Genomic DNA, 26,883 nt, shown 5'->3' on the forward strand with positions numbered 1-26,883 from the left:
TCTTGACCCCACATTTCTCCTCTTAGAGCCCAGCCTCCCGGATAATCTGTTCTGCATACAGGTTGAAAAGGTATGGAGATAGGATGCATCCCTGGCGTACACCCTTCCCAATTTTGAACCATGAAGTGTTCCCTTGCTCTGTTGTGATGACTGCCTCTTGGTCCAAGTATAGGTTTCACATTAGAACGATCAAGTGTTCTGGGATTTCCATTCTTTTCAAAGTCAGCCACAGTTTGTTATGATCCACACAGTCAAATGCCTTTGCAAAGCATATTTACTTTTTTTTTTGGCAAGGATTGTCATGGTTCAAATGAGGGCTGCTGCCTTGTATGTAGGGTCGCTATGAGTTGCAAGCGGCTCAACAGTACATAACAATAACAACAACCTTAGATATGAATATTCATAAATTTCTAGTAATTAGTGCATTTGTAGGTTTTTTTTTTTCTCTCAAGCTTTAATTATTTACCTTTGGGGATTATTCTTTAATTAAAATATATGATACTGTTGTTGTGTTCCATCAAGAGAGAACTGACCTTACAGTGCATTTTCAGAGACAGTTCATCTCATGGGAGACAACTGCCCATCCTCCTTCTGAAGAGAGCTCGTGGATTTGAACCATAAAGCTCCCCATTATACCACAGTAGTGTTGTTGTGTAGAATTGAGTCAGAACCAACCCATAACTGATCCTCCGGAGGATTTTCAGAGGCAATTAATTGCACAGGAGGAGATTGCCTATTTTCTCCTAATTATATTAATTAATTAATTAATAATATTAATATAATATTGGCAACTGGCCTGGGGGATCCTGTGGAGTGGCTTCACTCCAGAAGTTTTGATGAGAGTCACATAAGGAAAGTTTTTGGTTTGTGTTACTGTTTTTTTTCCCCTCCACAAGCATGTGTCAGCTGGCTGTACTTTTGCCCAACTTAACCAACAAGGACCCAAAGGCAGAGGGTCTACTACAAATTTATTAATGTTAGGATGAACATTCTTTAAGTGGTACAGCAGTTGTTTGTCTAGTTGCTGTACTGAATAACGTGGAGTTGCTGTGATGCTGAACACTGTGCCAGGTTGTTGTTAAGTGCCATCGAGTCATATACGACTCATAGTGACCCTATGAATAAAAGTCCTGAACACACATAACTTTTATTGGTTCTCTAAGTTCATAGCTTCTGGATGCAAGCTGTTTCAGAAGTGGATGCCACTCTGGCTTCCAAGCCTGTTTTAATTTGAGAGCTCCACCAAACACTGTCCAACCATGGATACCGTTATTACATTTGACACATCAATATCACAGTGTTTACCATCACAGTAACCAGGAGTTACCTCTGTACAGCAAATAAACCAGTGCTATACTACTGAGAAGAATGTGGCCTTCATGCCCGAATACCTTTTTAAACATAAGCTAGATCCAGTCGCTCACATCCAACTGTGAGCAATAGACCACACCCAAACAGAAAACACACCTTTGTAGAATCCAGCTGCTCCACTCATCAGATGCCTTTATAGGAGGCCAAATCCAGTCAGCTCACATCATAGTTAAGTAAAATACCATAATAGTTACCTATCATGGACAGTGTTTAGAGGAGCTTCCAGATTGATTCAGGTTTGGAAGCAGGGGTGGCATTCATTGCCTAAACCAAGTTCCTCTGAAAATGCTATAAACATAGTGAAATGATGTCACTAGAGTCATATTTGACTTGATGAAACTTAACCACTGCTAAGTGAGACTGTTGTTATATTTGGAGGAACATTCTACTTTGTATATTGCTCTTTTTTAATGTGCTGTACTGAGGTAATCTGGGTTTGTTGTGATGCTGAACCTTGTGCTGTTGGAGTGTCAAATGTCATACTGGTTTCCCAATGTGAACAGTGTTTGGAGGAGCTCTCAGTTGTAAAACAGGTTTGGAAGCAGAAATGGCATCCACTTCCTAAACCACATACCTCTGGAAACTCTATTAATTTGGAGAAATGATGATAGTTATAGAAAGGCATTAAGTCTTTTGTTCATAGGGTCGCTATGAATTGTGCTCTACTCATGGCAATCAACAACAATATAGTATTATTTTTTTCCTGCTGTATTTGCTGTTAATATATGTTCAGCTACTTAAACTCAATGCAGTCAAATCTAATCCCCTAACAAGGACAGGATAAGACAAAGGGATTTCAATAGGATAGAGCCAGGCTGCCCTCAGGGGATCCAAGACTGGAAAACCTTTATAGAAACAGACTGTTGCATCCCTGTTTCTCAGTGTGTTCAAACCATTGACCTTTCTATTCACTGCTAAGCACTTACCAATTGTGCCACTAGAGCTTTTTTTAAAAAAAAATTTATTTTATTAATTTTAATGAACATTTACAGAGATTTTGGATTTCTATTCATTCATTGTTGCACTTTTCTCCCTGCACAGCCCCCACTCCCTCCCCAGTTCACTCCTCACTTTGAAAAGTAAAAGAAAAATTTTTTCCTTGGTATGAAATCCCACCCCCCACCCCCCCCACCCCAGGGCTTTTTTCTTAGCTACTTAAGTCCATCTTTCCATGCTGTCCATGTATATATATTTTCTTACAGTTAAGGAAGTCTTTGTTACAGTGAAGTGCTCAGCTGTTTAACTTTGAACTCCCCCAGTAGCTCTGAAGGATAAAAGTCTGGCTTTTTGCTCCAATAAAGATTTGAAGCCACAAACTCATTATCATGGAACCTCAGCCAGCTTACATAGCTAACCCTTTGCTGAGTGTCAAAGGCTGTAAATCTAACAGGAGGAGATTCCCCATCTTTCTCCTGAGAAACCACGGGTGGATTTGAACCCTAGGAGAGATGCTGCCTTTTACGTCAGTAGTCCATCCCCCTACAGACAATGCCAAAAATCCTACGAGCGGAGGACGTTCTACTCTGTCACATGACTGAAAATCAACTTGAAGACACCTAACAACAGTCATATTCTTGTATGCAGATTAGCAAATTTGAGAATATTTTTAGCTGCTTTGTGAATTATAGTAACCAATGCTTGTTAAAGATTTACCAGACACTGTCCTGGGTGTTTCACAACCTTTATTAGACCACTCTAAGGTAAAGAATATGACCCTCACTTTTTAAAATATTTTCAATTTAAAAAAAAATTTTGTGTGTGTGTACCATCAAATCAGATCTCACTGGTACAGAAGGAGATTGCCCCTCCTTCTCCAGCAGAACATCTGGTGGATTTGAACCACATACCTCTGGGATTGCAGGGCACCTTCTTGCCACTAGGCCATCAGAAACCCCTGATCCTCACATTTGAAATGAGAAAATAGGTGCTTGGTTCTGAGACTCACTCTTATTTCCCCCATAGACTGTTGGCCTGGCTATGCTTTCATTGGTCAGGCATCACTCTTGACTTGGGAGAGTCCCGCTCTCTCAGGAAGTGCTGTCCCAGGGAAGCATGTCTTCCCTGTCCTTCATTCGAGAGATACTTGAAGCAAAGAGAGGCTCTGCACTGTCTTCTCTGAGTCTCTGACTTCATTAGAGACTACGTTAGAGGAGTAGTTGAAAGACCAGTTGCAGGTGTTGGAGTATGTTCAGCTCTTGGAAGTGGGCTGAATGGGGAGGACAGAGTGCTGGTGAGAGGACAGTGAAGGACAGGAAAATGCCTGGAGTGGTGGTGGCCAACAGGTCAGGTAGGCGAGGGTTGGCCTTGAGAGCCTGGATGCGGGATTCGAACCCAGCTTCACTGTTCAAGGGTTGCTGTGGCATCTTGGAATGCCCATGGAGCATGAACTACTTCCCATCCATGTATTCACCACCCACACTTCATGCTCCCACCTGTTGGATGGACCTGTCACATCTCCTAGCCTTGCCTTATTCTCAAGTCACGGGTAGAAGCCTGTAGCGCAACTTGGCTTTATTATGAGAACAATTGTCGTTTTAGGTTTTTCTCTTCCTTTGGACATTTCCCAGATGCCTATGAATGTACCTTTCTAGGATGAGGAGGTCTTTTCCTGTGTGGGTCATTGTGTGATTCCATCTTACAGAGACCCTGTAGCATAGAGTAGTACTGCTCCAGACGATATCCTTAGTGAGATTATTTATAGAAACAGATTGTGGCATCTTCCTCCCGTGGTCCGGTGGTTAAAGCTGATCGGTCCAGGCCTTTGGCCTGATGGCTAGCAGCCCAGCATTAACCACTCACTGTGGACCCCTTTCCTTGGGGGCCATCCCTGGTGTCTCGATCGTTCTCTTGTGGGATCCCACTTGCTTCCTCGACCTTTGCATCTTCTTCTCAATTTTCCTTTCCCCCATATTATTGATGATCTATTCTTTCCCCCATTTCGTAAAAGAAATAATTACAGTTACTATCAAGAGAATAAAAGCTGCATTTTTTGAGTCAAGAGGAGAAGCTCTTATAAATGGAAATGATTCTATTTGCAAAGTAACATAGGTGACCTGAGAAGCTGAGTGAAATGCTGGGCTCGTGGGGAGGACTTAGCGAGGTTAAGGGAAGAGATGTCTTTCTTGTGGCCTGTTTCAGTGTTTTCTCTCTTCCCTGCTTTCTACTGAAGGCTGGCATCCTGATTCTGGGAGCTCTGACTTAATTCATGTTCATTCAGAAGCTGCCTCCTTCCTCCCAGGGAACTTCATGGGAGGGTCTCGAGCACATCAGGGGTTTGTGTCACCCAGGAACTCCATAGTGAACACAAACTGGAGAATTTGTTGCAAGTTAAACTGATATGTGTGTGTGTGTGTGTGTGTGTGTGTGTGTGTATATATATATATATAGTTGTTAAGTGCCGTCAAGTTGTAAGATGACTACATACACACACACGTGTTGTTGTTTAGCGCCATCAAGTTGTAGACGACTCATAGAAACCCTGAGAAAGAAAGACCTGGATACTTTCATCATTTCTCCAAGTTCATAGTGTTTCCAGAGGCACGCTATTTCGGAAGTGGATGCCACTCCAACTTCCAAGCTTGTGGTTTGGTTTTTTTTTTAATATTTTATTAATTTTAATCAAAATTTACAGAGATTTTGGATTTTCATCCATTCATTGTTGCACTTTTTTCTTTACTCCGCTCCCCCCAGTTCTCTTGTTTTAATTGGGGAGCTCCACCAAACTCTGTCCACCATGGGTAACCATTGTTGTATTTGACACATCAGTGTTTACACACACACACACACACACACACACACACACACACTTTAAAATCTTTGTGGTTGCATATAGTCATAATGGTACTCTAACAACTAGCACTGTTTCCAACATGGAATAGAACCTGTTTATAACAGGAAAACCAAATGCAGTATCCCACCACGGAGACCGTTCCCACTCACAGCAGTCCTGAAGGCCGGAGTAGAACTGCCTGCGGTGCCTTCCCAGGCTGCAGATCTTTATGGAAGCAGATTATCTTGTCTTTTCCGTATGGAGTGGCTAATGGTTAACAGTTTTGTTTAGCGGCCCAGTCCTTTGACCCTTGCGCCCCTGCTGGGCCACCACAGCCCCTTCTTCATGATGAGTGTGCTGTTGCTTTAGCCCCTCATGAGAGGAAGATGTAAGACGGGGATCCTGGTGAGCAGGAGGGGAGGAGGGAAGGGAATCCGTGTAAGAGAGTAGGGAACAGAGAGAGAGAAGAGCCCAAAGAAGTGGGGAGATGAGGACGAGTTCAAGCAAGAGGCCAAGGAGGCAGAGAAGAAAGTGAAGTGACAGAAACTTGTCTTTGGGATGATAGCAGCATCGTGTTGATTACTCTTTGGTATCGATCTGTTAGAAAAAAACCAAATGATCAAAAGCGAACACAGGAAAATCTTCATATTTCTCAACAGCCTGAATAAATCAGAAAATCCAAACACTTCAGCCATTAGAATGGAAGAACTCACATTTTACCAGTTCCTTTCCTCGTATAACATACTGTTAAATCAGTGTCTGTCAAATTAATTCCAACTTACATTGAACTCATGTGTGTCACCATAAGATGGTACCCTACTAGGTTTTCAGTGGCTGTAATGGTTTGTTTGTTTGTTTTTTAAGTGGATCAACAGACTTTTCTTCCAAAGAGCCTCAGGATGGACTTGAACCTCCAGTGTTTAGTTTAGTAACTGCATGCATCAAGGGTATTTGCCGTGCAGGAACTCCATGATGAACACACAATGTGCTCATCGTTCTGCTACTGTTGTTCCAGCCACAAGGCCTTTCATCTGGAACTACATCTGAGGTTGTGTGTCTCCCTCACCCTCCGCCCTTGGAGGCATCAGCACTGGGTCAGTGCTGAATTCTTCCTCCAGCTTTCATTTCCTCGGAAGACAGTTGGAAATAGTCTTGGCTTTCTGTGTCCTGTACAGTGCTGACCACGCCGAGGACAAGAAAATAGAGCCAAGGGTGAACCCTATGGCTTGGAGCTTACCATGGTTAGTAAGGTGGACATGGTGGTGCTGTCGGCCATGAGCCACTTACAGTGTGACATCGGCTAGCGTCCCATGTGACTTTGTCCAGTTTGCTTGGTTCTAGGCCAGTGACTAAATACGAACATCTGCCACAGTCATTGGTAGCCATTATTATGGTTTTAATGAGATCATCTCTAACAAACTAGTATGCCTCTCCTTCTAGGACTAGTTAATGGGTAATCTGAATGAAGTTTAGCTTTTCTTCCCTTAGGTATTAAGAGTGAAGCCTTGGTCGCTTAGGTGTGTTGGTTGATGATACTGCCACCATCATTTCTCCCAGTTCAAGTGAAATTATGAAGTCAGAAAAGTCGGATTCTTCTTTTGCTACAAAGCCAGATTCCTCTTAACCCAAAAGGTTTACCTTGAGATCCTGTTGTTTTCACCATAGAAAGAGTGGATGAATGAAATCCTGGCTTAGAGAAATCTTGGCGTTTTGTCTTCTTAATTCTTCATTTTCTTTCCATGAAAGGCAACAAGATATGATCTTGCAGCCTGCCAGGGATTCATTATGTGCTGCATATTTGAGGATACTTGAGACTCATAGCCAGAGGAGAAAATGATGCATTTGCAGCCAAATAATTACTTTTTTAAAAAAAGAATATTTTATTGTGTTTTCAATGAAGGTTTACAAAGCAATTTCTGTTCCTAGTCGATAATTTTGACACAAGTTATTCAGTAACATTGCTTTCATGCTTCACAATTTCAGTTCTTTACGTGATATCTGCTCTGGCTGTTCTGTTAAATTAATCTAGTTTTTCCAGTCCCCTTAACATCTTCATCTTTGTTTAGAAGTAATTGTTGATGCAGGAGCAATGACTTCGAAAATTACTACATAATTTGGGAAGCACTGGAGAGCATTATGCTAAGTGAAGTAACTCAGTTCCTTAAGGACAAATACTGTATAAGATCATTATTGTAGGAATAGAAAGATAACTAGTAGAACAGGTAGGAGGATCCAGGGTGAGGAGGAGAGAAGTGGAGAGTGAGGATGGGGTGTAGGGGTTAATCATAGTGTCCCACAATTGTATGGGTAGAGAGCGGGCTGGGTAAAGGAAATGAGAAAGATTCAGTGTGAAAGATAATGTATATGAACTTTGTAAGTAAACCAGTATAAAAGTTTATTCTTTTTTAAAAACTAATTATTGACCAGTTGTTCTCATACAGATTTTTTAAAATAGTACTTATGAGTGATACTTCCGTTTTCAAAATTTTGCATTTACAATGATTTATTCATTGCAAATGCTTTTTCTTTCTTACATTTTTCTATTTTCTTTTTTTACTTTATGTGTGTGTACCGTCGAATCGGATCTGACTGGTACAGGAGGAGATTGCCCCTCCTTCTCCAGCAGAGCGTCTGGTAGTGATACTTCCTTTTTAGGAGCCGGTTTTGTGAGTTAGCTCTGGGGTGACATCAGGGCTTCCCCCTGACCTCATTGCCGTCTCAGTGGAGCTGACTCACACACAGCTGACCGCTCTGGGTTTCTGGAGGCCTTAAATCCCGTGAGAGGATGGTGCTCATCCTTCTCCTGCAGGCCGCTGGTGGATTTGAACTGCTAGACAGGTGTGGCCTTTGGGTTAGCAGCCCTAAGATCACACCGCCAGAACCCTCTATCCCTTGGGATTAGTTTGGTCAAATAATTACTTTTTAAAGGTATAAAGATACTACGCTGCAATGGAACTCATGGGTACAAGAAACTCATGGATACAAGGAACTCATGCAATATTATTCAAAGTGGGTGACCCTTGAGAACATTATGCTGAGTGAAATAGCTCAGTCACAAAAGGACAAATACTGCATAATACCACAGTTGTAGGATAGGACTGACATCAGGGTTGGGGTAAGAATGAGAAAAACTGGGTGAATTATGTATACTGCATTGAAACAGATGAGGGAGAGAACAGTTAAAAAGCAATATATTATAGGGTATTTTGATTATCATAAGAGTCTGGAATGAAGGTTGCAGAGTGGAGTATACTCAGGGTGGCGGGGGATTGTATACCAATGAAGGAATTTTTCTTTTACTTTTCAAAGAGAAGAGAAAACTCGGAGGCGGAGGTGGGGCTGGGAGAAAAGTGCAACAATGAATGAATGGAAATCCAAAATCTCTGTAAATGTTCATTAAAATTAATTTAAAAAATGTTTTCCATACAGTGTTTCATTCTGTTTATAAGCGTTCATCTTGTTGACAAACTCCTCAGTTGTAGGTTAGAGGCAGGTGTTCGTTCATTCATGACTTAGCACAGATGTGGACTCTTTTCTCTCACTAATGCAGTTATAATTTTCATGCATCTGGAGGCCTGATTAACTGGGGTCAGATGCTCCAGCTTGTAGAATAGGGCCTTTTGTTGCCAGAAAACAGCAGTGTGTGTATGAATCTTCTTCTGGCCCATGGGGAGGGTCTCTAAGGCCCTAGGACTAGCAGACCTCCACCTGCCCATTCTTCAGGGACACATCTTGGCACTGTCATTACACCTGCTCTTTCTTGTTTTGCTGTCCACATTTGCTAGTACTTGTCTGTTTTTGTGTTGACCTCTTTGAATTGAGCTCTTCTCATGGTCTTCCTGGTTGCTAACCACAAACCTTGAGCCTTTCCTTATGCCTGTGTGAAGGTGAGAGTCTGTTACTTAGTGCTGCCCTAACCACAGGATGACAGGGGAGTGGCTTTACCGAACAGAGATCTGTCCTCTCACCATTGTTGCTGTTGTGTACCATTAAGTCAGAGGTGACCTGTGGCTGTGCCTTCACCAGGTTTGCAGAGGCGATAAATCACACAGGAGAGGATTGCTCATCTTTCTCCAGCGAAGCAGCTGGTGGATTTGAACTGTGTGTCTTTGGGGTTGCAAAGGAGCCAAAATCAGGGTCTCAACCATGACTGTCCCTCTGTAAGTCACTCTCCTAGAACCTGTTGTCTGACGGCTATCTTTGAAGCTCCTGAGTCTGCTTCCTCTCTGTGTATGCCTCACAGTAATAAATAAAGTAAAAGTCATTGATACACAATCAGAACTGACTCATAGCTGATCCTCCAAATACATGGTCTTTTATAGATAATAATTTTTTTATTTGAGTGAAATTTTGCAGGTCATAATGTTTTTTTATTTAATCACTCGTAAACATGTTGTTTTATAACAATAATTTATTCATGTAATTAGTTAATTGCAATGTCCAGTCAACTCCTCATTGTATGTTGTCTTTCTGTTCACCCAATTTTGCTATTTCTTTATTTTAACTTCCCTTGCCCTCCCTTCCCATCCTGTTAGCCATCCAGGACTGATTCTAGGTGTAAGCCTTTCCTGAGCTTTTAATAATAGTGTTTTGCACCATAATTGTGTTTCCATGACTGACTTATGTCGCTCAGCATAATGTGTTCTAGATCGAGCCAAGTCGTGCTGTGTCTTACAAATTCTTGATCATTGTTTAGTGATCAATACGTGGGTTTTTTGTTTTGGGTTCTTTTTTTAAGAAAAATTATATTGTGATTTTTAACAAAAGCTTACAGAAAGGTGGGCCCCATTTCTATACACAATAGCATCCTTTTCTTCTTCCACGTAGCCCCAGCTGCTTAACCTGAGCCAGGGGAGACATGGGTACAACTCCCACCCCAATACATAGAGGCACACCCACCCTTTCTGCGTGTGCATGCATTAGGAAACCACCGTTGAAAAGTCTTATCAAGACGGTAAGATGATGAAAAATAGTATGTGATGTACAGAACAAGGAAGACATTGACAGACGTAGAATTTGGGGTTTGCATTGTAGCATAAACAGAAAGAAATAGAAATGTGGACACATTTTGAGACATAGCTTCTTAGAACTGAGATTCTGGAGAGAGAGAAAAAAAGCAAAATTCAGGGCAGAAAAAATAAGGGCATAAGCTTGGATCTGCACAACTGGGAATATGGTGCTTGGCACAACCTCGGACTGGAGTAGAGAAGTAGGAATCGGTGTCTATTGACCCGAAGGCTTTGGACACACTTGTCTTGAAGTGAGGGAATATTTGTCACTCAGTGGAAACTCAGCAGGTGCCCCATGGTGCTGGTGTTCCTCGTGTTTCAGTCTTTGCTGGTAGGTTGACAAAGAGAGGAAGGAGAGTTGGGTTGTTGACTGGTGTGATCTACTCAGATGAAACACACGTGTGAGATGTGAAGGGTTTTTGAGATATAGAGGGCATGTTGTGACTGTGCACTGTCCAATCAGAACCAACACATAGCTGACCTTCCAGTGGGTTTTCAGAGACAGTAAATTGCACAAGAGGAGAGGTTGCCCGTCTTTATCCTGTAGGATAGCTGGTGGATTTGAACCATGTGCCTTGGCGTAGGCAGCACAATTCCACCGCAGTCCTAGAAGCAGAGCGATTGCTGTGTCCCCAGGTGGTCCAGCCATTCTTGGTCTCTGGAACTGGTGAAAATTCTCCGTTTTGAGATTCTCATTTATGGTTATCTTGTAATTCTGCCCAAATTAAGCATAATGACTTCCACAGGTTGAGCTTGGGGACAAACTTTTTAACTTCTCATCATACGTATTAATAACTGTTATTTCTGCCCATCAGATGCCACATTACCAATAGTAATAGTCTCCTGTGAATATAGCTTCATTTTTTCCACAAATTCAAGGGGCCCTGGTAGTGCAGTGGTTAAATGCTTGGATGCTAATTAAGAGGTCACTCGCACACCAGCCACTCCGTAGGAGAGAGAAGAGGTGATCTGCCTCCACAGATAGTTGTTGTTGTTTTGTGTGTATTGAAGTGGAACAGACCCATAGCTGACCCTCCAGCAGGTTTGTAAAGACAGTTAATCACAATGCTCGTCCTTTTGTTGCAAAGCAACTGGTGGATTTGAACCGCATGCCTTTGGCATGACAGCACAGCTTCTCAGGCAGTTCTCTGTTTTATAGGGTCACTAAGAGTCTCATGATTCACGAGGTCTTTCAGCAGCAACCTAACTCAAATCTAGTCAGTAAGCTGTTAAATTTCTCTCAGTTTTTTTACCATCCTCCACCCCCCACACCCACCCCAGATCCCCATGACCTCTCTTTTCTTCTGTTTTATGTATTCATGGTTGATTGTTCTAAACCTAGAGGCGGGGCTTTGCATTTTCCATATTGATTTCAAGTGAGAATTCCAGCCTCAAGAAGACGTGGCTAGGAAGGTGCTGCTATGGCTTCTGGTGGGGTCGGCGTGAGCGCTGCGGGATCGACAAATGAAACTCCCGAAATCCCAGACAACGTAGGAGATTGGCTTCGAGGTGTCTACCGCTTCGCCACCGATAGAAATGATTTTCGGAGGAATTTGATCCTCAATTTGGGACTTTTTGCTGCAGGAGTTTGGCTGGCCAGAAATTTGAGTGACATTGACCTAATGGCACCCCAACCAGGGTTGTAGCCAAGAAGGTTTTTCTTTAAAAGTTAAAGGACTTTTCTGTCATCACCAAAAGTCCTCAACAATCGTGCTGACTTAAAATGCGCATCTAGAGAGTAAAACTTCACAACAGAGCCTCTGGCAGCATGGGCGGCTGGGACACTTTAAAACAGTGTCCAGGAGAGGATGGGCCCGGGGCAAAGCTTGTACAAAGAAGCCTGCAGTAGACAATATAAACCAAACAGCATAAAAAATGCCATACGCTATCGCTTCCAAATAAAAGCTAAATATTACAGAAAAAAAAGAAGACGTGCCTATTTATTGTATTCACTACTATCCTATTTTATTTAGCACAAATGTAATAAAGTGTCTGTGTCGCTGACAAAAATGTCCTGTGAGGCAGAAATAAGATGTGGCTAAGCCAGTCTTCCTATTGGTTGATGTTGATCAGTCAAACTTTTCTGAAGGTCTGTCGTGAAGGCTGCTGTTAACTCTCTGGTCATTGACCTGCATTTTTTCATTGAGTTCAGAAGATCTTAACTGAAAGCAAGTTATGCTGCATTGGTAATAAGAGCTTGGGGATCAAACATATCTGTGTGATATTGGGGTGAAACATATCTGTGTGATATTGGGGTAAATGATTCATTTCTCTAAGATTTTTTTTTCATCTGTACTGCCATCAACTTGATTCCAACTCACCAAGTTAGAGTTAAACTTCCTCAGAGGGTCCCCCAGGCTGCACGTCTTTGTAAAAGCAGACAGCCACATCTTCTTCCCAGGGAGCAGCTGCTGTGTTCCAGCTGCCAGCCTTCTGGTTGGAAGCTGAACATTTAACCACTAGGTCATGAGTATTCACTTTTTCATCTATAACATGAAATAATAATAATGCAGAATATAGAAAACTTAGAACATTGTATCTGATGCATTAATGCCTCGTCTTTTCAGTTAATTATTTTTCTTAATGTTGCTCTGTTGTTGTTGTTAAGTGCCGTCGAGTCACAGGCGACTCATAGCGACCTTATGAAGGAGAGTCCTCGAAGCTTGAGTGCCTTTCATCCTCTCTCCAGGTTCATAGGGTTTTCAGAGGCGAGCTATTATGGAAGTGGATGCCACTCCTCCTTCTAAGCAAGTTTTAATCGGGGAGCTCCACCCACTCTTTGTCCGCATTGGGTAGCCAACCGTTAACACAGTTGAAACATCAGTGTCACAGTGTTCAGCCTCACAGCAATCAAAAGTGACCGCAGTACAGCAACTTGTACACCAGGGCTATACGACCTAGAGGAATTTCTGAATAAAAACAATGAAAGATAGGCCCGAGGGCCGTGGATTAAAAGTCACCCACCTTTGGCTTGGTAGCATCACTTTCTGTCCACTGGGCCAGCTGAGCTCTCTCTCTAATTGCCATATTAGTATTTTTATTATTGGCAGCATCATGATAGAAGGTGAAGAGATTGAGATTGTTAACTGCTTCCATTTGCTTGGCTCCACAATCTCTTGGCACCAGCAGCCAGAAAATTAAAAGGCGTATTACATTGGGAAAGTCTGCTATCAGATACCTCTCCAAAGTACTGAAGAGCAACGATGTCAGTCTGGAGACAAAGGTATACCTGATACAGGCCATGATCTTTGCAATCACTTGTTATGCATCAGAGAGATGGAAAATGACTAGGGATGACAAAAGGAGAACTGATGCCTTTGAGCTGTGGTGCTGGAGAAGAGTATTGAATATACCATAGACTGCTAAAAGAACAAACAGGTTTGTCCTGGAGAAGATGAAACCAGGCTGCTCCTTGGAAGCAAGGATTCTGAGGCTTCATCTGACATACTTTGGATATATTGCAAGGTGGGATCAGGCCTTGGAGGGGGACATCATGCTTGGGAGGGTGAAGGGACAGCACAGGAGAGGAGGATCCTTGATGAGATGGATTGATTCAGTGACTGGGTTAATGGGGGCAGGTATGTCAGAGACAATAAGATTGGCACAGTATAGAGCAGGGTTTAGGGCTATTGTACATAAGGTCTCTATGAGTTGTAGGCAACCTGATGGCACATAACAAAGACAAAACAACATATATAATATGATATGTTGTGATATATAATAATTATTCCAAATTAGTATTTCCATAATAACCTTTAACAACATTAGAAATGTTTTCCATCTGCAGTAACCTCTTCACCCTGAACATGCTAATTGTGGGTATTTTCCAATTTTTTTCAAAGTCCTTGTGAGACATCCAAAAATCTTGTCTGAGAACAATGATGAATTTAGCAAGGAGGAGGCTGTAATGTTTTAAGACTTTATCTTTCATTCTTTTCTGAAAACTTGGCACTGCTACTTGCTTTTAGGCTTTCTGGACTCTCTTGGAGTACTCTGTTGTTTTGAGGATTTCTCATTTTAACTTTGCATTGTGTGAGGTGCTGCGTTGTAAAGTCTTACAAATACTACATTCAGTTATATTTGTTAGTACTCATAAGGCTCATTTTAATTACCTGACCATTTCCAAGTCCAAAAAAATGAAATATGGTTTACATATTTTTTGAACATACTTTATGGAGTTTTGGTGAAGCTTTACCCAGCTAAGTTGTTTCCCATTTAGCAATGTCTATGTTCATTAATTAGTTATAGTAACATTTTTGACATTATGTTAATTAACATTCTCACTTTACTTTTGGCTGTTCTGCTTCCATTAATCTATACAATTTCCATGTTGATACATTTGTTATCTAAACTGGTGGCCTAGTGGGTGGTGAGTTGTGCACCTACCCAGAGGCAAGCAGTTCCAGTTTACCAGCAGCTCTAAAGGACATAGACGGACAGCCTTCCCTGGTGCAGTTTACAACCTCTGAAAATCCAGTGCTGACTGTGGCAGTGAGGAGGATGTTTGTGCTGCTTTCCTGGACTTACTTTTTGGGCACCCATTTTCCTGTTCTTGATCACTCTTCTCTACATTAGGTTATGTTGTTGTTGTTTTATACTGTAGAGTTGGAACCGACCCATAGTCACCCCTGTGACAAGTTTTCAGAGGCATTTTATCACACAGGAGGAGATTGCCCATCTCCCACGGAGCTGCTGGTGGCCTTGAACCGTGTGCCTTGAGGATTACAGCACAGCTTCTTGTCACTAAGCCACTAGAGCTCCTTATAGGCCCTGATTTTATCATTATAGTACACATTCATATATAATTAAGTCTTACAGAGATACTCAGTATTATTATTTTAAAATATTACAGTAACAAGAAAATGCTTTTCTTCTATTATATCATTTTCAAGTTAACTATATCAACATAATGCTTTTTTGTATAAACAAAAAATTCAAAGGAAATGTAAAAAAGTTAATCTTTATTTCTGTATGGGAGCATTTCAGGTCACTTTAATTCTACTTATTTGTGTTTCTCAAGGGTTATGCAAAGGAAATATATTATTCTTGTAATCAGAGGCGACAAGTCAAAATTTCAAAGGCTGTTTTTAAAATGTTTGTGGTAATTCTATTACATTTCCTGTCTTGGGAAAGCATCACCATTATCCATCTTCAGAGGTTTCCTCTCCCTTATTTTATTAGAAATTGGTATCCTAAAGAGGCTAATTTTTAATGTCAGTATTTCCTTATTACTTGATTAAACTTTGGCTTATGCTCTTAGTTCAGTTCATTATTATTAACTGCTTTATGAAGAATTGTCTTAATGAAAATGTCTACTAGTAAGATATTGGAAGTAACTAATTAACTTGTAAGTAATACTCCAATATCACAAGCAAGCAGTGTCCTGGTAAATCTCTTTTGGCTGGGCCATATAGAATTTACAGACTGAGTAGATGCCTGATATTCTTTGAACAGAGATGTCTTGTCTTCTTTTGAGAGTCAGGTGGACACTAGGAACCACAGATGCATTCTGGGAGCGAGTCCAGGGCTTGCCCCACGGGCTCAGGCGTGCTTTTGCCAGTAACCACCACCCCAGCCATTTACCTCTCTCCACCTGCCAGCACTCATCTGCCAACCTTTCTTTAACTCCTCTTAATAAATCCGAGCTGGTTGCCAGACTCTGGCTCGACAGCACCTCCAACTTTACTGTTGTCTGTTGTCATATTGCCAGGGCTGATTGCTTATTTCTTGCATATCCCTAAGGCTTAAGTTTTTGGGGTGTATTTTTTTTAAAGTTTAAGTTTTGTATATAAGGTGGGATTAATAGAGTTAGATTGACCTGTGCTTTTCTTTGACTTCTTCCAGAAATTAGCTGCAGCGATAGGTTATGTAGCCAGTTAAAACATGACTTCGCACTCAGAAAAAGCAATTGTCAATACCTGGACAAGTGTCCTACACTGTTGATGTCCCCATTTAATCCGTAAGCCCCGTTTTTCAGTATCCTCCTTGAGGTAGTGTTTCAGTGCAAGGCTCTTGATATTTCTTACTTGACAATTAAAGAATGGACTTGCGTTACCTTCTATTAGCAAACTCTTTCAATTATATTGAGCACCTTACAAGGAAGATAGAAAAGTGGAATTTTCTAATCTTTCCCCCTTTTATGGAGTTCCTTTACAGAGAGGGAACTCTGGTGGCCTAGTGGCTAAGGAATTGCCCTGCAAAGCCAAAGACAGGCAGTTTGAACCAACCAGCTGCTCCGTGGGAGAAAGATGGACAGTCTCCTCCCATGCAATTTATAGCCTCTGAAAACCTGCTGGAGGTTTAGCGATGAGTTAGTTCTAACTTGATGGCATTGAGTGAGTGGAGTGAGTTAAAGAAATCTTCACCTAAGCCCAGAATTTTGTCTTGACAGAGGAAAATGTTGATCCTAAGTGTTATTTATTGCATTACAATTTATGTCAATTATTCTTAATAGTCTGCTATATTTTTCAAATCCAACACAGTGTTCTATCAACTAAATAGTTAGAACGGTGCCTTGGTAGCACAACTATTAAGCATTAGACTACTGATTGAAATATTGGTAGTTCAAACCTGCCATCATCTTTGCAGAAAATAGGAACTGGCGATCTGCTCCTATAAAAATTGTAGCCTAGGAAATGCAGGGCCTGCTAGGTCTGTTTTGTCCTTATGGGGTCTCTGTGAGTGAGAATCTACTTGAAGGCACACAACAGCAATAATAAATAGCAGAAACTCAGAGAGCTCCCAGCCTTGCTCTTGACTACACTAATCACATAATTATTCCCCTCTCTGCAAATTGAACTGACTCAGAAGCAAGTTTGCCATATGGTTTTGGCCAAGGCACATGGTTTTGGTGCAGGAGACTTGCCTACCCGGGTCTCCATGTGACTCCTTCACTGACACCTGTAAGCCAAGGCCCAGAGTTCTGTACTCAGTTAGTATGTTTGGACACATACTTTGTTTCTTGTAGACCGTATCGACCTCGTGGAGATTGGGTGGGGAGGAATTAGAGGTCAAAATTGACAAAAATAGACAAAAACTTCTTATTCTACATTTCTTGCCCAGATATTTCAAGCTTAGGTGGATGCTAGTGGAAGGACATCATGCTCTGAATGGTGGAGGGACAGTGCAGGAGAGGAAGACCCCGGATGAGATGGATTGATAAAGTAACTGAGGCAGTGGGAATAGGTGTGTCTGAATCACTGAGATGGCTCAGAACAGGGCAGGCTTCAGAGCTGTTGTACATAGAGTCTCTGTGAGTCTCAGGTGACTCAGTGGCACATAACAACAACAGTGGAATAAAGGGAACTCTGGGGACCTCGGCCATAGGGAATTAAGCCAGTAACCCAAAGGTGGCACTTCTGTAACAGTTCAAATCTCCCAGCAGCTCCACGGGAGAAGTATGGACAATCTCTTCCTGTGTGATATACAGCTTCTCAAAACTCGCTGGAGGATCAGCTGTGAGTTGGTTCTAGCTGGATAGCAATGGATTTTCGAGTGGAATAAAATGTTTTTATGAGGAGTTCTTAAAGACAAGTTTGAAATTTTCTCTCTCTCTCTCTCTCTTTCTCTCTATCAAATAGCCATAATATTCTGAAATGATGTTAAGCTGTGTGTGTGGCAAAGCTTTATGTATCAAATTATGGTCCCAATTTCTGATTCAGTTTTAATAACCAGCATCCATTTATGCAACATGTATTTATGCCTTTTTAGTGGAAAACAAAGCAAATAGAATAAAGTATGTTTTTATAACCCCCTTTGTAATTTAAATCCCGAGGTTTGGAAATTGTTTTCTTTTTATGGTTGTTGAATTTTTAGAAGAGGAGCAGGAATTCGAAGGCTTTTTTGGAATCCTTTTCCTTCTGCTAATGAGCAGCACATTTGACCTTCTGAGTACAGTGGTTGTATTTTCCTAAGTCTGATAAAACCTGAAGTGACATCCAGTTTGCTTTGAAGTTGAAAATTCTTGAGGAGTTGTCTTTTATTCCTTTCCCGTACATCTGGTGGTTACGTATTATCTAAAACTTAAATGCTGGGGTCCTGCACTAGCTTAGACCTCACCTTCCCTGAGAAACAGAAAAGACAAATGAAGAAACACAAATCACTATAGGAACATCACCCTTCCTTCCATTAGCTACAGAGGTGACACTGGAGCCCCAAATTATTGCGGAAATGAACCTGACTTCAGCTGACTTCCAGCTCCTGACTTCCTCTTACATGTTACTGTTGACTGTTGATTCCGGCTCATAGCCGACCCTCCAACGGTTTTCCAGAAACTGTAAATCACACAGGAGGAGAGTTCTCATCTTTCTCCTGTAAAACAACTGGTGGATCAGAACCATGTGCCTTTTGATTGACAGTTCAGCTCCTTACCAGTAGGCCACCAGAGCTTCTTTGTTGTTGTTAAGTGCCATCGAGTTGCTTGTGACTCATAGTGACCCTATGTCAAAGAGTCCTAAACCCTGCTCTATTTGTGCCAACCACACTGTCTCTGACACACCTACTCCTATTACCCTAATCACTGAATCGATCCATCTCATAGAGGGTCTTCCTCTCCTGCGCTGTCCTTCCACCCTCCTAAGCATGATGTCCCTCTCCAAGGACTGGTCCCTCCTTGCACCATGCCCAAAGTATGTCAGACGAAGCTTCAGAATCCTTGCCTCCAAGGAGCAGCACAGTTTCACCCTCTCCTGGACAAACCTATTAGTTCTCCTAGCAGTCCATGGTATATTGAACACTCTTCTCCAGCACCACAGCTCAAAGGCATCAATTCTCTTTCGATCATCCCTAGTCACTGTCCAGCTCTCTGATGCATAGCACGTAATAATGAAGGCTATGACCTGGATCAGGCACACCTTAGTCTCCAGCCTGACATCATTGCTCTTCAGTACTCTGGAGAGGTCAGCTGAGCCTTAAATGAACAGCAGTTTTAGTGTGTGGTGATTCAGAACTTCCAGAGGTGGTGGACTGGTGGACTCCTTCTTCCAAGTTAGCCTTTTCCATCTTTGGGCCATGGATTCTTTACACACACACACACACACACACACACACACACACACACACACACACACACCTGGCCACACATACCTCTTTAACTGCTTTGTGCTTGTTTGTTTGTTTCATCTTTCCATGTGATTGATCAGGTGCCTCACAACAGTGAGGATCAATTCTTAGTGATTTTCCCTCAGGGCTAGGTGGATGGATGGGTGTCTGAGCCAGTAAGCCACAGCAGTGTAACCTTTCATTCAATTGTAAAACGAGCATCAAGCAGGGCTGAAATTTAAGTGGGAGTGGCACCAAACGCTCTTTCTTAAGAAGCTATGAGCAGTCAAGCCATGCATTCGAGTGCCTTCTGGGCATCCAGGCAGCAAGGTTCCATCCTTCCTCACCTGTGACCTTGTTGTTGCTGCCATACTGGGCCAGCCTCTCCTGCTTCCTCCATCCCTAACTTGTAGCTTTCTTCTTGGCATGTTAGCTGGGAAACTGCTTAGAATGTGTTTGAAATAAGCACCCATCACCCATCTGTCAGCTTATTGTACTGTGGTGATTTCTGTCTTGCTGTGGTGCTGGAAGCTATGCTTTGGTACTCTATAGACCCAAGGGTAGCCAGTGGTGGGCACATTTTAGTTGAGTTTCTAGCCTAAAATAGACTAGGAAGAAAGGCCTGACAGCCTTCTTCTAGAAATAAAACCCAGTGGATCAGAACAGACTATTGTCTAATGGACTTAACTAAGGAATGGCACAGAGAAGGCAATGTTTTCTCTGTTGTATCTGGGATCACTAGGAGCTGGTGCTGACACAGGAGTACTTGGCAATGACAGAATCAATTCAGATGGCACATAGTCAGAGTTTTAAAGAGCTTTGGAAAAAGCAGCCCTTTTAAACTCTAGATTTGTGGTTTCTGTTGTTTGCTCTGAGGCTTTGGAGGGTCCAGATACTTGAGGGCACTGAATTGTTGCTGTATAAATGAGAAGTTTATGTGGAATTCTTTTGAAATAGTGTACTTTTGTTACTTACATGCCTATGCAATGATGCTAATAAGGTATTTCTGAGGAGGAGTCCTGCTAAACATGTTCGGATGATTAGTTAGGACATGTTTATAATTAGTATCTCACATGTCAATAAAATTAATGCCCATTTTCCCCCTAAGCTTATTTACTAGGTTTGTTATTTATTTTACACAGTAAACTTCCCAAAGTATACAAACATAAATTTAAAAGCCAAATTCATAGACTTGGAAAATCAAGGATTAGAAAAGTTTGAGAATTTTTTTTTTAACTAAAATTATGATGCCAAAGAGAACTCCATACAGAGCTTTTATAGCACAGAGGCTGGAGACATGAATAGACACACAGGGGCCAAGAGAAAAAGGAGGCTTTTCTAGAAAATCGTGGTTTCTTAATGAGCCTCTTTAAGGAGAGTGGTCTGGGGATTCTGGGTCTCTGGGTGCCTGTAAGCCAATGTCCTGTGATTGCAGAGATGCTCACTGCAGATGCCTATGTGAGGTGGACGGACGGAGGCCCCTGCTGAAACCAGCTAATGGGGGATGTAGGCTTGGGCAACAGCCAGCTTCTTTGCCAGGAAGCATTTAGAAGGCTTAAACCACATAATAATAGTCCACCCACCAAGAGTGAAGTAGCCAAGCCTGGGCTTGCTAGCTGTCTTTATTTACTTGAAAAAAAATGTCAGCAGCTCCAATTCACAAAGATAGCACAGTTCATTGTGGCGTGCTGTCCTCCTTCTCTACCCTGAGCTTGGAGTTGTGGAGAAAAATACCCAAATTAATCTTAATTTTCTAATAGATGAACAAAAAAAATCATAATTATGACTGGAGTTATGAGGTTGAAATCTCCCTAACGAGTGTATACACTCTAAAAGATAAAAATCTCAATGTTGTTGCTCCTAGATGTTGCCAAATTCATTCTAGCACCCAGTGACCCGTGTACAACAGAACAAAGCACTGCCACGTGTCGTGCCAACGTAATTGTTGTTACGTTTGAGTCCACTGTTGTGGGCACTTTGTCAGTCCATCCCATTGCTGACAGTCTTCCTCTACTGACCCTCTGCTTTCTCAGGAGTGATGTCCTCCAGGAACTGCTCCTTCCTGAAAACATACACCAAGTACATGACATGAAGTCTTTGCCATTCTCACTTCTAGGCAGAATACTGGCTGTGTATCTGCCAGTCCATGGTATCATCATTATTCTTTTATTTGTTACTAAATCAGCACCATAATTCAAAGGAATCTATTCTTTCTCAGTCTTTCATATTCCTTGCCCACCTTTCTCATGCCTAGGAGGCAGTTGAAAACATCATGACTTGGGCCAGTTGCATCTTGGTGCTTAAAGGGACATCTTTGGGTTTTAATACTTTATAGAGCTCTTTTTTGAATGTAAAATTTTTATTTTATAGTAGTTTACTTACAAAGTTCGTATAGCTTGTTTTTTTTTTTATATGGGATCTTTCCCATTTTCTTAACCCACCCCTCCTTCCACCCATCAAGTTGTGCCACCAGTCACCCCTTCAATATGGTTTGAAACTCAACACCAAGAAACAAAGATTCTCATCAGTGGGCTGATTGGCAGCATCATAATAGATGGTAAAGAGATTGAGATTGTTGACAGCTTCAGTTTGCTTGGCTCTATAATCAACTCTCTTGGTACAAGCAGACAGGAAATTAAAACATGAATTGCATTGTGAAAGTCTGCTGTCAGAGACCTCTCCAAAGTACTGAAGAGCAATGTCAGCCTGGAGACCAAGGTGCACACAATACAGGCCGTGGTCTTTGCAGTTATTTTCTATGCATCAAAGAGCTGGACATTGACTAGGGATGATAGAAGGAGAATTGATGCATTTGAGCTGTGGTGCAGCAGAAGAGTATTGAATATACCATGGACTACTAAGAGAACAAACAAGTTTGTCCTAGAAAGGGTGAAGCCAGGCTGCTCCTTGGAGGCAAGGATTCTGAAGCTTCATCTGACATACTTTGGACAAGTTTCAGGGTGAGATCAGTCCTTGGAGAGAACCGTCATGCTTGGGAGAGTGAAGGGACAGTGCAGGAGAAGACCTTTTATGAGATGGATTGATACAGTAACTAGGGTAATAGGGATAGACATGTCGGTGACAATAAGATAGCACAGGATAGAGCAAGGTTTAGGTCTGTTGTACAAAGTGTTTCTATGAGTTGCAGGCGACTTGACAGCACATAACAACAACAACAACAATGATAACCCCCCAACCATCCTCACCCTTCTGCACTCCCTCCTCCCCCCATTAGATCCTCATAAACATTTTACTAGTTATCTGTTTCTACAATGATGGTCTTATATAGTATTTGTCCTTGTGGGACTGAGTTAGTTCGCTCAGCATAATGCTCTCCCGTCCCTCTCAATTTAGGTAGTGATTTACAAAATGATTGCTCTTGTATGCTGCATAGTATTCTTTTGTGTGAATGTACCATAAATTTTCAATCCACTCAATTATGGTTGGACATTTGGGCTGTTTCCATGTTGTGATGGTGAATAACACTGCTTGAGCATTGGTGTACAAGTCTCCATTTGTGCCTCAGTTCTCATTTTCTTGGGTCATATTCCAAGCAGCGGAATAGCTGGGTCATAGAGCTCTTTTGCAGGAGATTTCCCCAAGGCAAAACTCTACTCTCATGAGTGCTTCTTCCTGGGTATTGATTCTGAATTTAAGTGAAATGAAGTCCTTGACACTTTCAGTCTTTTCTCCGTTTAGCTTGATGTTGCATTTTGATCCAGTGGTGAGTTTTGTTTTCTTTATGTTGAGGTAGAGTCCATATTAATAGTCATAGTCTTTGGTATTCATCAGTAAATGCTTCAAATCCTTTTAAGCAAGGTTGGGTCATCTGCATGCTGTAGGTTGTTAATTAGGCTTCTCCAGTCCTGATGTCACATTCTTGTTCATATAATCCAGTTTCTCAGATTATCTGCTCAGATACAGATTGAATAAATAACGTGCAGTAACAAAACTCTGGCACACACATTTTTTATTTTCAGCCATGCAGGATCTCTTTGTTCTGGTTCAGCATAAGCACAATGAACTGTTCTGGAGTTCCATTGTTTAGTGTTATCCATAATTTGTTAGGATCCCCACAGTTGACTGCCTTTGCACAGGCAATTAAACACAGGTAAACATCTTCCTGGTAATCTGTGCTTTCAGCCAACATCCCTCTGATGTCAACATTGACATTTCTCATTCTGCATTTTTCTGAATCCGGTGTGAATTTCTCACAGTTCCCTGTAAATGGAGTTGTTCTGTACCATCGAGTTGTAACTGACACGTAACTGACCCTCCAGCAGGTTTTCAGAGGCAGTTAATTTCATGGGAGGAGATTGTCCATCCTTCTCCCATGGAGCAGCTGGTGGATTTGAACTGTGTTGCGTTTGGAATTCAGCTCCCTATAAATGTACGACTGTAACAAATTTTCAGTTATCTTCAGCGGAAGTTTACTTATGTGTGATATTAGTGGTACTGTGAAAATCTCTGTGTTCTCTTAGATTACCTTTTTTTGAAATGAGCAAATTGTGGATCTCTTCCAGTTAATTTGTTAGGTTGTTGTCTCGCAGATTTCTTGGCATAGACAAGTAAGCATGTCCAGCTTTCCATACATTTATTGAAGCATCTTAATGAATGAATATTCCGTCAACTACTAGACCATTGCTTTGCTCTGGTGCTTTCAGTACCTCTTGAACTTCTGTCCTTACCATCAATTCTTGATCATAAGCAATCTCTTAAAATACTTTTATGTTGGCTAATTCTTCTTGATAGAGTGGCTCTGCCTTTGCATGCTTCTTCTCAGGAGTTGGTCTTGGATAAATCTGTTTGAGGAAAACAAACAAACAAAAAAACAAACAAACCAGCCTCTCTATGGGAGCCCCTGGGTCTCAGGGGCTGTCCAGCATTCGTAATAAATTATATTTTGGGGGCTGTTTTAAAAAATAGAAAAATGGTTATTATAAAGGCAAGAAAGTAAGGGGAAAAAACCCAAATAAATGTTAAAAGAGTTCTCAAACTTGCTCTTCAGAGCAGAGAAGTCAAAATGAAGGGAAGAAAGGGTGGTCTAAGAGAGCTTCCCAGATGCCAATGGTATCTGAAAAAGACAAAGAAATGTATTAGAACAAAATGTGCGAAGAGCTGGAATTAGAAAAGAAAAGAACGTCCTTGGCATTTCTCAAGCTGAGAGAACTGGAGGAAAAACTCAAATGTGAACCTTTAGTTGTAATACTTTCAGTACTACAACTAATGTTAGGGATGAAATCTTGAATGATGCAGGAATGATTAGAAGAAGATGGGAGGAATACACAAGTCAGTGTACTTCCAATACTGGTCAACACTGAAACACTTTATGAAGTAGTGTATGGTTAAGAGCCAGTTGTAACAAAGGAAGATATTCAGGCCGTGCTGAAGGCATTGGCAGAAAAGAATGCCACAGGAATTTGATGGACTGCTGGTTGAAGAGTTTCAGTCTGGACATATTTACTAATCTATGCCAAGAAATTTGCAAGATAGCGACCTACCTGGCCAATTGATTGAAAGAGATCTTATTTATGCCTACTAAAACAAAAGGTGATCCAAAATGTGAAAAATTTTGAATAATACCATCTATATCCCATGAAAATAAGGCCATACTGAAATAAAAAATGGCTGGAGCAGTACATTGACAAGAAACTTCCAGAAATTAAAGCTGAATTCAGAAGAGGCAGTGGAACAAGGGATATCATTGCTGATGCCCGATGCATCTTGGCTGAAAGTGGAAAATAGAAGAAAAAATGATATCTTATGTTTTATTGACCATACAAACACATTCAACTGTATAGATCATAATACATTTTTAAATTATTAAACAGATAGTAGAAACACATTACAATGAGTATTGGGAAAGGCAATATTCAATAAGGGAATGATCAGCATATAAAGTAAGAGAAGACACAGAGAGGTATGGAAAGATTAGTGAAAATCAGAATCACAGGGAGGAAGAAGGAAAAGTGCAGTTACAAGTATTGAAATATTCTAGAACAAAATGTATATGAATGGTTGAACAAAGAGTTCGTTTGCTTTGTAAACCTGCCCTCAAAATACAATTATAAAAAATATTTACCCACTTACAAAAAATAGATGGTGTGCCATTTCCTTAAAGAGGATTGAGTTCTGGGATCATCAGGAGACTGTTGCTGCCCCATAAAGACAAGTACAAAGGAAGGAAGGGGAATAGGGCCTAAGAGACGGTGGGCAAAGGCCTGCAAAGTGACCAGGGCCATGAGGAGAGTGAGCTCGCTGTGGCACTTCCGGGACGAGCTGAGTTAGAATTAGACATCTGTGGCAGCCGCACTTGGGATGTTTGAGATTTTCACTGACAGAGCTCATGTACTTGAGGGTGAATGGCCGGTGATCTTCCTGGGATACCTGGCAAGGGAAGGCTCTGCAGCTGTGTGGAGGAAAGGCTCTGGACTTTGAGTGTGCCCCTGTCAGTGCTGAGGCCTGGGCCTACTGAGTGTGGATTTTAAGGTATTAGGGAGACTTTTCTGCACACAGGGCATTTTATGTTCCTGAACTAGCTGTGTGACCTTGCACGAGTCATTTAACCTCGCTGTCTTTGCTTCTTTACTAGAAAAATGGGAATTTTTATCTTCAGAATATTATGATTGGGATAAAATGAAATAAGAGTCTCCACAGGCTCTAACCTTGAAGTACTGCTGAGTGTGAGCTTTTGGGACAGATGCCCTGGATTCAAATTCGGGTTCTGTTTCTTAGTATCTGTGTGTACCAAGGGAGCTCTGGTGGCCTAGTGGTAAGAAGCTGCACTGCAGTCTCAAAGGCACACTGTTCAAATCTATCAGCTGCTCCTCAGGAGAAGAATGGGCAGTCTCTTCCTGAGTGATTAACTTCCTCTGAAAACTTGCTGGAGGGTCAGTTATATAGGCTGTTTCCTATATGAAACAACCTAATTTGATGGTACACAACAACGTGATCTTGGACAGACTCCTTGTCCCTCAGTATCCCAATTATACAATGGGTTTCATAATAGTACCTTCCTCCTCAGTTTTTATGAAAGTTTAATGAGGGAATCTGTAAACTACTGAGAAGCGTGTTGAGGTCAAAGTACGTTTTAAATGCCAGGTCCTATCCAGAGACAGGGTACTGAGATATATAAAGCTGGCTATGGCAGGGTGTGTGTGTGTGTGTGTGTGTGTGTGTGTGTGTGTGTGTGTGTGTGAAAAGAATTTTTTGTTTTATTAAAATTCAGCTGCTCTGACAATTGCATTATTAAGGATTTGCCATTTAACCCTTCAAGACATTGATGCCACATGAAATACTTTTTAAAGAATATATACCAAATGGATTTATAAAGTTAAAATAAAATTCTATCTTCCCAAAATGAAGTATTCCATTTTGTCCTTTCTTCACAGTTCCGGCTGGTAGTGAAGACAGCCTTGAAGCTACTGCTTGTCTTTGTGGAGTATTCGGAGTCGAATGCACCTCTTTTAATCGAGGCCGTCTCTGCTGTCGACACCAAAAGAGGTGAGTAATCCCTACTAGTTTTATTTCATCGGGATAAAACTGATGACTGGAAGAAGGATTTCACATTTTTTAATATTTGAGGCAGAGTTAAGTAGCTATTTTATTCCCCATAGAGTCCCTGATTTGCATGATGTTTATGCTCAGCCACTAACAGATACTGTACTGGGAAAATCTGCAGTTAGGGAACTCTCC

The 26,883-nt window shown here is 41.5% G+C and overlaps 1 protein-coding gene across 3 annotated transcripts in view; it reads left to right on the top strand.

Moving 5' to 3' along the window:
• FHOD3 (formin homology 2 domain containing 3) overlaps positions 1–26,883 on the top strand; it is a 535,358-nt gene that overhangs the window by 313,933 nt on the left and 194,542 nt on the right. For all 3 annotated transcript variants that reach the window (XM_006889190.1, XM_006889191.1, XM_006889189.1), the window contains exon 7: positions 26,580–26,691. In XM_006889190.1, the coding sequence (XP_006889252.1) occupies positions 26,580–26,691 (112 nt within the window). The remainder of the gene's footprint in view (positions 1–26,579; positions 26,692–26,883) is intronic.

This window comes from Elephantulus edwardii, unplaced genomic scaffold (assembly GCF_000299155.1).
Source record: "Elephantulus edwardii isolate Elephantulus edwardi_28Jun2011 unplaced genomic scaffold, EleEdw1.0 scaffold00076, whole genome shotgun sequence".
In the NCBI taxonomy this organism is placed as follows: Eukaryota; Metazoa; Chordata; class Mammalia; order Macroscelidea; family Macroscelididae; genus Elephantulus; species Elephantulus edwardii.